Here is a 9,576-nt window from a genome sequence, read left to right as displayed (position 1 = left end):
ATACGTGTGTAACTTTTTTTAACACTCACACATGTTAAAAAAACATATAAATAAGTGTAAAACGTTCGTTTTACACACGATATATGTTAACTTTGACGAATCCTTTTTGATTGCATAGTCAGTTTTTATTTTAGTCATAAAAAAATTGAAATCTGAAAACTGATAAATTAAAAATTATTTGGAAATTTGAAATTTAAAACTATTATTAATTTAACAAAGAGAAATTTTCGTTTGTTGGTGAAACTGAAAATTTTTTATGAAAACATTACAGGTGACCTAATAAAAAATGTGACCCTAGTTGACCTCACAGCGACATGTCAGTTGAGGTCATTACCATCTTAGAATAATTTTGCTTTTTTATTACTTTTTTCAAATTTTTTTATGCACATTCGATAAATAAGATTTCCTTAAATTTTATCTACCTTTGCATAGAAAGTTTTTTCTTTAATCAACATTACGTATATTGGATTTTTCATATTATTTCTGCTAGTTATTAAAAAAAAAAAAATTGACTTTTTCATTGCACAAAAAAAAATCCAATTTAAAAATATTTTTAGAAATTAAAACAAATTTTAATTTCATTCCGTGTATTGATAAAAAAAGTTATAATAACAATAATAATAATCTGAGTATTATATAAAAATGCCAATTGCATGAGTCATAATAATCATAACACACCCACATTAATAATATAAATCTATTAACAAATTATTTCCCGTCATCATCTTCTTAAAATAATCACCAGCTAAATAAATCAATAAGTATATAATAACAATAACAATAATAATAATAAGATTAAATAGGAAAAAAATGATAACATTAATTTTATACTAATTAGTCATATACTCATATGTCATATACATATTTAAATTTATAATTAATACTCGTCACACATAATAAATTTTTAAATTCCCGCGTATGTGCTATAGATCCTAGATCCCACTCATTTTCTCCGCATGCGCATTTAAAATTTTGATGCGCGTTTTTAGTGCGCGGTAGTAATAGATTTAGAAGTAGAACGCAATTTGGCAAACTTTCAGTACCGAGCGAACATTCTTAACGATCGTATTGTAATTTTACCATAAGTAAACAATTATTATAATTATTTGCCGGCAATCATGGCTATCTGTAAGTATATATTAATGTTTAATTTCTTTAAAAAAATTTTATTTTTGTTAATTTTTCAGTTTGTAATTTTGAATTTTCTGTTTTCCAATTAATTTATTGATTCAATTAATAGATTGAATCAGTTCTAAAAATAATTGTGGGTGCGGTTTATTGTTATAATTTTATATACAATATATATCTGTAATATAAATTAGCCGGTTAGAGATAAAATAAAAAATATGTTATCAAAATTTTACTTACAATAAATAAAAAATTCTAGATTATTTTATTATTATTTTGATTTATTTCTCACATATTTATGATTTAGTCTAAAAATAGTAGCATTCTTATAGAATTAGGAATTCATCCGACTTAAGAATTGAAACCTTGAAAAAATTTCTGTATGAACAGCATTTGAAATGCAAACATATTAAATTATTAAGTTTTTAAATTCTTTATAATAAATATTTGTAAAAATAATAATTATTGAATAGTTTTTTAAGTAAATAATTAATAAATTATAAATAATTGTATGTTTAGTTGCTATGCAAGGTCATCGACATTGCAAGAGTATAAAAAAGTCGGTATTAGAAGCTAGCGGAAAGACTTATCCGTTTCTCATTAGTACTGTTACAATGACAATTGTTAAGACAATAATAAAAAAAAAAACTTAATTAAAAAACAATGAAAAAATTATTTCTAATTGAAAAATAAAGAAATTTGATATTTTTATTTATTTAAATAAAATTTTTGATAAATTTAGGTCAATATAGTTATGTGATAATATGTCAACTACATTTGTCAATTAAATTTACATTGACACGTATACGTGATAATACACGAGAGTTTTGATTGCGCAATTTAAATTACTGATCATTTTTTAAATTACTCTAATTTTCACATTGTTATGTTAATTTTTTTTTTTATCTAACTATTGAGATATTAATCTATTAATTGTCTATTATGTATATATATTCTGGTCTATATAACATGAAAAATTATTTGATAAAATCAAGTTTTAAGAAAAAAAAGATAATGGTGATGAGTAAGTGAAGAATGCAATGATGTAAAACGAAGAAATAATAATGACATCATCGACTCAATGACATTTTATTATAAGTTATATATGTATATATTTATATATGGGTTAATAACAAGATGACCTAGCCAAAAACACATTACTTATCGATTTATTTTATTTTTTATCATTATTCGATTATTGATGTCGTAGTTTATTTAATTAGTTAACTATGATTATTAAATTAATAAGGTAGATGAGATAGTTGTTGATGCAATAGGTTGACTATTGATTTTTTTTATGACTCAAGGATAATAAAGTCCTGACCTAGATTAAACTGTGACGTTATTCAGGTTTATCTGGTTTTAGTAAATTTTATTTTATTTTATTTTTTTTTTTTTAAATTTCAAGAATAAATTATTTAACTTATGTAATTATTAAAACAAAAGTCCATGATTCAATGAAATTATTAAATTTTAGGTAAAATTACAATTCAAAATAACGAATTCATATACAAAAATGTTGAAAAAAAAATAAAAATAATAATTGAAAATTTTAATAAAATTTTTAATTTTTGAATTTATTAATTGAATTAGTAATTAAAATTATGAGAAAAATAAATAATTAGTAAATTGTTTTTGTTAAAATTATTAATTAGATTTTGTAAATCATTAAATTTTAAGTAAAATAAATATAATTAAAATGAAGATATTTTTAAAAATGTGATAAAATATCACTGACATAATTTTGAATTTCGTAGGTCGTTAATTAAATTGATAAAAAAAAATTCTCTAGATAATTATGTTCGTCTTAAAATGATTACGAAGAAGAAATTAAACTAGAGCAGTAAATCGTAAAACGAAAAAAAAAAATACCAAATTTATACTGTGTTTTAAAACAAATAATTTCATTTCATAGCATTGAGCACAGAAGACAAGTTGGAATACAAATTCTATCCAGTATCATCTCAGCAGCTTCAATTTCGCGTAAAAGCGCCAAACGATGCTCATATCGCATTAACTGCTGGTCCCTTTGAAGGAGAACCCATGTTTGAAGTAATTCTACCTCTTTTCTTATAGACAATTATTAATTTCTTACTTTGAAAATAAATCAAATTAATAATAATTAATATATAATTTAAAGGTTTTTATCGGCGGGTGGAGCAACAGTAAATCGGTAATCAGAAAAAACCGTTCTAAACCTGACATCACTGAAGCTGAAACTCCTGGCATTTTAGACGCCAATGAATTCCGTGGTTTTTGGATCAGGTATTATACTTATTTTTATTAATAAGCTATCATTTAATCTCCTTAGATTAAATAAATTATTTAATCTGTAATTATGAGTATTTAATATGTAATATATAATATGAATTTACATTAACAGATGGAACCAAGGAATTTTAACTGTCGGAAAGGAAGGAGAACATTCACCATTCATGACGTGTAATGATCATGAAATAGCGGTTATTAATCATTTTGGCGTTTGCACCGGATGGGGAGCTCATGGTGAATGGCTAATTGAAGGTCAGTTGCTTAATGAATAATTAATAAACTTAAGAAACTTATATAATTTAATTAATTGATTAGTTAATAATACAGTAAATGTGAATATTAATAATATTTAAAATAGAGCCTAGGAATATTTTTAGTAATTAATAAAAGGATAATTTCAGCATTAAAGGTTTTTAAAAAAATAAATTGGACGTAAACAAGCAATAATGTGTCAATTAACGCAAAATCTATTGGTGAAATTGTTCTTCCAAATAAATCTTAGTATATAAACATTTTTTTTCGAGTAGTTTTGCGTTGAAAAACAAATTTTAAAAATTATAAAATCGAAAAAATTGTTGACACAAATTAATTATGTGGGATAAAATTTTTTACAAAATCGAGTTGAGTAACTTGAGTTTAAATACTAAATTGCAGAAAGTCATTTATTAGTTAAAATAAAATATTTTGATTCGTTATTGCGAAAATAGCAAATAAACTTTTCTTATTACAAGTTAAAAATTTGTTTGTAATTAATTTTTTACGTTACAATATTTCTGCTGTAATGATTTCGGTAATACAGTGTCAAGTTACTTAAGATTAATTGGATTTAACAGCTAAGTATATAAGCAATTTTTTTTAAATTTGAATTTTTTGAATCCCACGTGGTCGTTAAGGGTTACATTTAATCTTAGTAATTTTAAATTCTAGCTTTTTTTTTTAAGTTAAGTAGTTTTTCTGGCACACTGATTGTATAGTAAGTAATATGTACGCTAATATATATAGATATATGTATGTAGAGGAAGGGCGGACTAAACGGGACCATCCCAAAAATTTGGCAAAAAGTTTTTTTTGATTATCATTTACATTTCTTGTTACTATTTTTGTACAATTTTAAATTTCCTAAAATTTTTTCTAAAAAAAAATTTGTATATTTTTTGAAATTTCGTTTGAGAAATTTTTTCAGTGAACTCAATGTATCGGGGGCCAGAGCCATTGTCCAAAAAACATTCGTTCGATCCAAAATATTCGATATGCGTGAAGTTGTCGAGTAGATAATCTAGTCGAAAAAAAAAAATAAAACTTCAATTTGTAACAGTACAAATTTACGAAACAAAATATTGTCGAAAAAAAAATGCTAAAATGTAAAACAAGTCGAAATATAATTTGTAGAAAATAATTAGTTACAGAATAGTAAATACTTGAACTGAAATAAATAAAAACAACCATTGTTATCGAAATATAAAGTATATATTTATAGTTCTATTACTTACAGATTATTTATATTCTGCTTTACCAACTACCGTTGGGTATATAAATAATAGAACTATATATATTTTATGTTTCAATGACAATGATTGTTTTTATTTCAGTTCAAGTATTAACTATTCTGTAACTAATATTTTCTATAATTAGTATTTCGATTTGTTTTAAATTTTAGAATTTTTTTTCGACAATATTATGTTTCGTAAATTTGTACTGTTACACATTTAAAGTTTTATATTTTTAGTTTATTCATCAATATTTTTTTTTCGACTAAATTGTCTACTCGACAACTTGTCGTATATCGAGTATTTTGCATTTAATGAATGTATTTTGGACAATAGCTCTGGCCCCCAATGTATCGTTGGCTACAAAAAATGTATATGGCTTCTTCGCTATATTTAAATTTTATGTAAATTATTTCTTGGTTCCGATATCACTCTGCTGAAAAGACAAACTCCCTATTTACTCCGTATGCGGAGTGAATTTTTGTAAAAACTCCGAAACTTCAAGTGACGGAGTGAATTCGGGTTTTAATAAAATCCGTAATCACTTCGAATTCACTCCCGATTATTTACAGTGTAACAGTATTGCAAATCTCTCTTTTCACTTTGATTATACATAAACAATAATAATAATAAAATAGTTTTATTTGCACAACTTATAGGTCTTATACAAATTTTTACATAAATCATATTTTCATTTGGTAAAATATTTACTTCGTTATATATATTATTTCTTTCTTACTTTTTAACTTCTATAATTTATTTGTTTTTGGCTTCTTATATTTTTTGCACGTCACAGTCTTGGTATCCCGCTTGCACACTGAGTTGTCTCTCAAGATTTCTTCAATTCTCTTGAAGACCGTACATAGTTTTATATCAAACTCTCCTTTTAATTTTGCTATCAACTTTTCTTCTATTTTTTTATCCTCTAACCCTCTCCACTCTTCTAGCAGCTCTTTTTCCTTCTCCACCCCTTTATATATTCCTTCACATTTCAGTAGGTGTATCAACGTTTCCTCCTCTTTCCCACACCCTCTACAGCTCCAGTCCGTGTACCCTTTTTTGCCCGCTCTTCCCAAATTTCCACACCTTATCCTCGCCCACATCTCCTTGTCCTCCCCTCTTACATTATCTTTTTTCCAGTAGTTATCTTTTTCTTTCTCTAATCTTATTTTTTTGATTATACATAAACAATTTTAATAGTCATTTTTTTAAAATAAAAGAAAAAGAAATTAAAAAAATTTTTTTTTAGGATGGTCTGTTTTGCCGATCCGAGAATTTTTTTTTTTTTTTCAATGGCAACGGGCATTTTGGCTTAATTACTTCAAATTTAAGTCAGAAAAAAAGAATTATCATATTCAAATCCATTATTTTCTTAGTGATCCAATTTTGCTCGCCCTTTCTCTATGCAATTACTTAACACGCGAGTAAAATTTAAAATAAAAAAAAATGAAATGAAGATTAAGTTTAAAAATTTTTAAATATTAACCGAAAATACTCACATTTACTCTGCATTATTTAATACTTGGGTTGTTAATAATAATAAATTATTTTTTAAATGGTTTTGGTCAACAGCAAGGTGTATCGGCGGTTATGGTCGTACGTAGTAATTAATTAAAATAAATAAATTTATTCATATAGGACTGTTTAGTGAACTAGACTAGACCCCGCTAACTGCTTAATATTGTTTTTAGAAATTAATGGGCATGCACCCCGTATAGTACTGATTTAAATAATTAGTATCATCATTATATTTTTGCTAATTAATGCTCTGGGTTTAAAATTAGATCCAAATGTTAATGCCCGACCATCGGCACCTGCTGAACTTGTGACAGCTGGAAGTATTTGCTGGTGCGATGCCTCCGGAAGTTCAATGCCACCGGGCGCAGTTGCGGGTGGCCGTGACGACGAGCCGCTGTTTATTGGACGCGCAAGTCACGAAGGCGCGATGATCCCTGGAAAAGTTAAGCCGAGTCATGGAGTTTGTTACGTCGCTTGGGGTGGTCAGGAACACGGAAAACCCGTGTACCAGGTAATTTTATTTCAATAATTTTTCTTATAAAATATTAATTATTGACTCTAGAATTTAGAAATCAACGAATCAACATTTTCAAAATAATTTTGAAAGTGGATTAAAAATTCTTCAATTCACAAAAATAAATCTGATAAAATCTAATCTCTTATAGATTCCAATAAATAAAAAAAAAATTTTCAATGAGAAAGTAATAAAATTATTATCAAATTTTTTTTTTAATTAAAAATTTATCAAATAAATTCCCAATCAAAATTTTTTTTAATCAACTTTCGATTGACCATTTTAAATTTTTTGTTTTTATTTTTACAACGAAAATTTATTTATTTCTTTCACTTGAACTCAAATGAAAAAAAAAATTATTATATTAAATTGTATAATATCTGGGCACTGTGATAAAATCAGAAATAAATTATTATTTTTGAAATTAATGAAAATGGTTTTAAAAAATTAATAGGTTTTGTGTGGATGTAATCCACAATGGGTACCAACAAGTGGTGGAAATATCCCCTCAAACTCAATACCCGCGGGTGAAACTGAAGATGGCGAGCCACTTTTTGTGGGTCGCGTTCATCATGAGGGAACGGTCACCATCGGAAAAGTCCAAGCATCGCACAACGTCTGCTACATCCCATATGGCGGTTCCGAGGTCGCTTTTCCGGAATACGAAATTCTCGTTGGCCAGTAAACGGCAATTATTTAAAGAATATAAATCTAAGTCTAAATGAAGCTAAGCTGCTTGAATGTTTAATAAAAAATAAATTGAATCTCGTTCATAGATCCGATTAATTATTAATTATTTATTAATTAATAATTGATAACTAATTACTGCAGCCGTTTAAAAATTCGGCTTACGCACACTGGCAACTAACATGAAAATATTTAAGACTTGTTACAAAATGGTGAAGCTTTGCCTTAAATTATTTAATTATAACCAAATATATATTTATATATTTAATAAATATTTTTTCTGATATTTTGCATAGTTTTCTAAGAGCACTATTGTGGCTTTATTATTATAATATATATATATATATATATTTTTTTTTTTGGATCTTTAAAGTGTTGATTATAATCAATAAAAAAAATGTTCAATTCAATTAAAACTTTTTTTTAAATTTACCACCTACCCATAGCTTGCATTTAATTAAAAAAAAAGTTTTCAATGATAAGTACGTACACTCGGACATCATCTTGAAATAAGTCAGAATAGCTTCTTAGAACTTCTAAACGTTAAAATCTCTTAGAAATTCGATTTTCGAAAATCAGACCGAAACCCATAACTGCCCGAATTTTTGGAAATTTGAAATTTTCTTAGCGGAAAGTTAAAAAAATAAGTTAATGGAAAAAGTAAAGAAACTCCAGAAAAGAATGGAAAAAAAAAAAATAAGTTACTTTATATCTTGTGTTCATTAATTGTTTACTCTGTGGAAAATTTTAATTTGCTGTTTTAAAAACATTTAAATTACTAATTTTATATAAAAAATGATCTCATATTAATAAAAATGTAATTTAAAAATCTTTTGGTTTATTTTTCAGCTGTCTCATAAATAGGGACCTCTATCATGAGACAACAGGGCTATACGCCTTTAAACTGTCTCATAAACGGGGTCATAAAGGTTGCTTGCAAAAATTGTTTATTTTAATTTATTTTTCAGTTAAAATTGAGTTTAAATATTCAATACCAGTCTAATAATCATAGAACAGTCGTATAAAACTATTTAAATTGTATCTTTCTCTTAAGAACGGTTTTCAGATAATTTTGTCCCAGCTTTTCTCTGAAATAAAAGCTATAAACGCAAAATAAAGACACAGACACGATGCTTTACTCTATGAACTAGCGAAGTGCACTTCAATTTTTTGATAATTTCCATTTGTTTACGAAAAAAGCTTGGACAAAGTTCCCATTTAATGTACAAGTGCAACAGAGATAGTACCGTTTATCCAGTTGAGTGCGAATAGAGGAACAAATGAAAACGCGTCTTAAATACATTTTCAAACAGTAAAAATGTTCAACTTACTTTAAAATATGTCTGATAATAGGGACTTTTACCTTAATATTGAAATTTTACCCGTGACGGGTCTTAAACCTACGACCGTCGTGTTATGAAGCACGTCCGCTGTCCACTAGGCTGACCTGTCTCGTTCAGTTTACGAAGATTTTTAACACGTTTTAAAAACTCAGGATTGTAAAAAATAAAATATTATTGGAATTCAATTTAGATTTGGTCGTTCGATTTTTTTTAATAATGCATGAAAAGAATTCTGGTTATAAATTACAAACAAATTGAACACTTAAATTAATCTTAATTATTTATTGAAAAAAGAAAAAATACAATTGTATTGAGTATCATTATCAATTTCGCAGAAGTTTATTGATTCAATTCTTCAATTAATTAAAAAAAAAAAATTAATTATATCTACTTTAATTCCCAGCAATCGTAATCGCATTGGAAGCCAATGCGATTCAATACTATGTTTGAAACCCAATGTATCGCGTTGGAAAGTATTGAATCGTATGGGATTTTCTAAACCCCGTAGATCATGCAGTTTAGAGGTGAAACTGAATAACCAACTAAGATTTCTGTGTACCATAAGCCGTTAAAGTAGTAATAATTGAAATGAAATATCAAATCGAATTACTATTTAATTATCGCGGTC

General features: G+C 26.3%; 1 protein-coding gene across 2 annotated transcripts; it reads left to right on the top strand.

Moving 5' to 3' along the window:
- Nucleotides 1–1,009: 1,009 nt before the first annotated feature.
- On the top strand, nucleotides 1,010–7,889 carry LOC103570631 (uncharacterized). Of its 2 annotated transcripts, XM_008548429.1 has the most exons (7): nucleotides 1,010–1,128; nucleotides 3,044–3,180; nucleotides 3,269–3,393; nucleotides 3,512–3,651; nucleotides 6,459–6,482; nucleotides 6,671–6,915; nucleotides 7,373–7,889. In XM_008548429.1, exons 1-7 carry the CDS (start codon nucleotides 1,119–1,121, stop codon nucleotides 7,601–7,603), a joined length of 912 nt encoding a protein of 303 aa, XP_008546651.1. In that variant the 5' UTR covers nucleotides 1,010–1,118; the 3' UTR covers nucleotides 7,604–7,889. The 2 variants fall into 2 exon arrangements, with proteins under 2 accessions (XP_008546651.1, XP_008546652.1); XM_008548430.2 differs by lacking the exon at nucleotides 6,459–6,482 and having other exon boundaries at nucleotides 1,011–1,128.
- The last annotated feature ends 1,687 nt before the right edge of the window (nucleotides 7,890–9,576 follow it).

The sequence above is a fragment of the Microplitis demolitor genome, chromosome 6, assembly GCF_026212275.2.
Source record: "Microplitis demolitor isolate Queensland-Clemson2020A chromosome 6, iyMicDemo2.1a, whole genome shotgun sequence".
Lineage (NCBI taxonomy): Eukaryota > Metazoa > Arthropoda > Insecta > Hymenoptera > Braconidae > Microplitis > Microplitis demolitor.
Note: the sequence above shows the minus strand (reverse complement) of the source record. Positions and strands in the feature narration are given on the sequence as shown.

Bases quoted from the DNA above. Each gene is read 5' to 3' on its own strand.
- LOC103570631 (XM_008548429.1), top strand. The intron at 3,181-3,268 runs GTAATTCTACCT...TATAATTTAAAG, and splicing joins AAGGAGAACCCATGTTTGAA to GTTTTTATCGGCGGGTGGAG. The intron at 3,394-3,511 runs GTATTATACTTA...TTACATTAACAG, and splicing joins TTCCGTGGTTTTTGGATCAG to ATGGAACCAAGGAATTTTAA.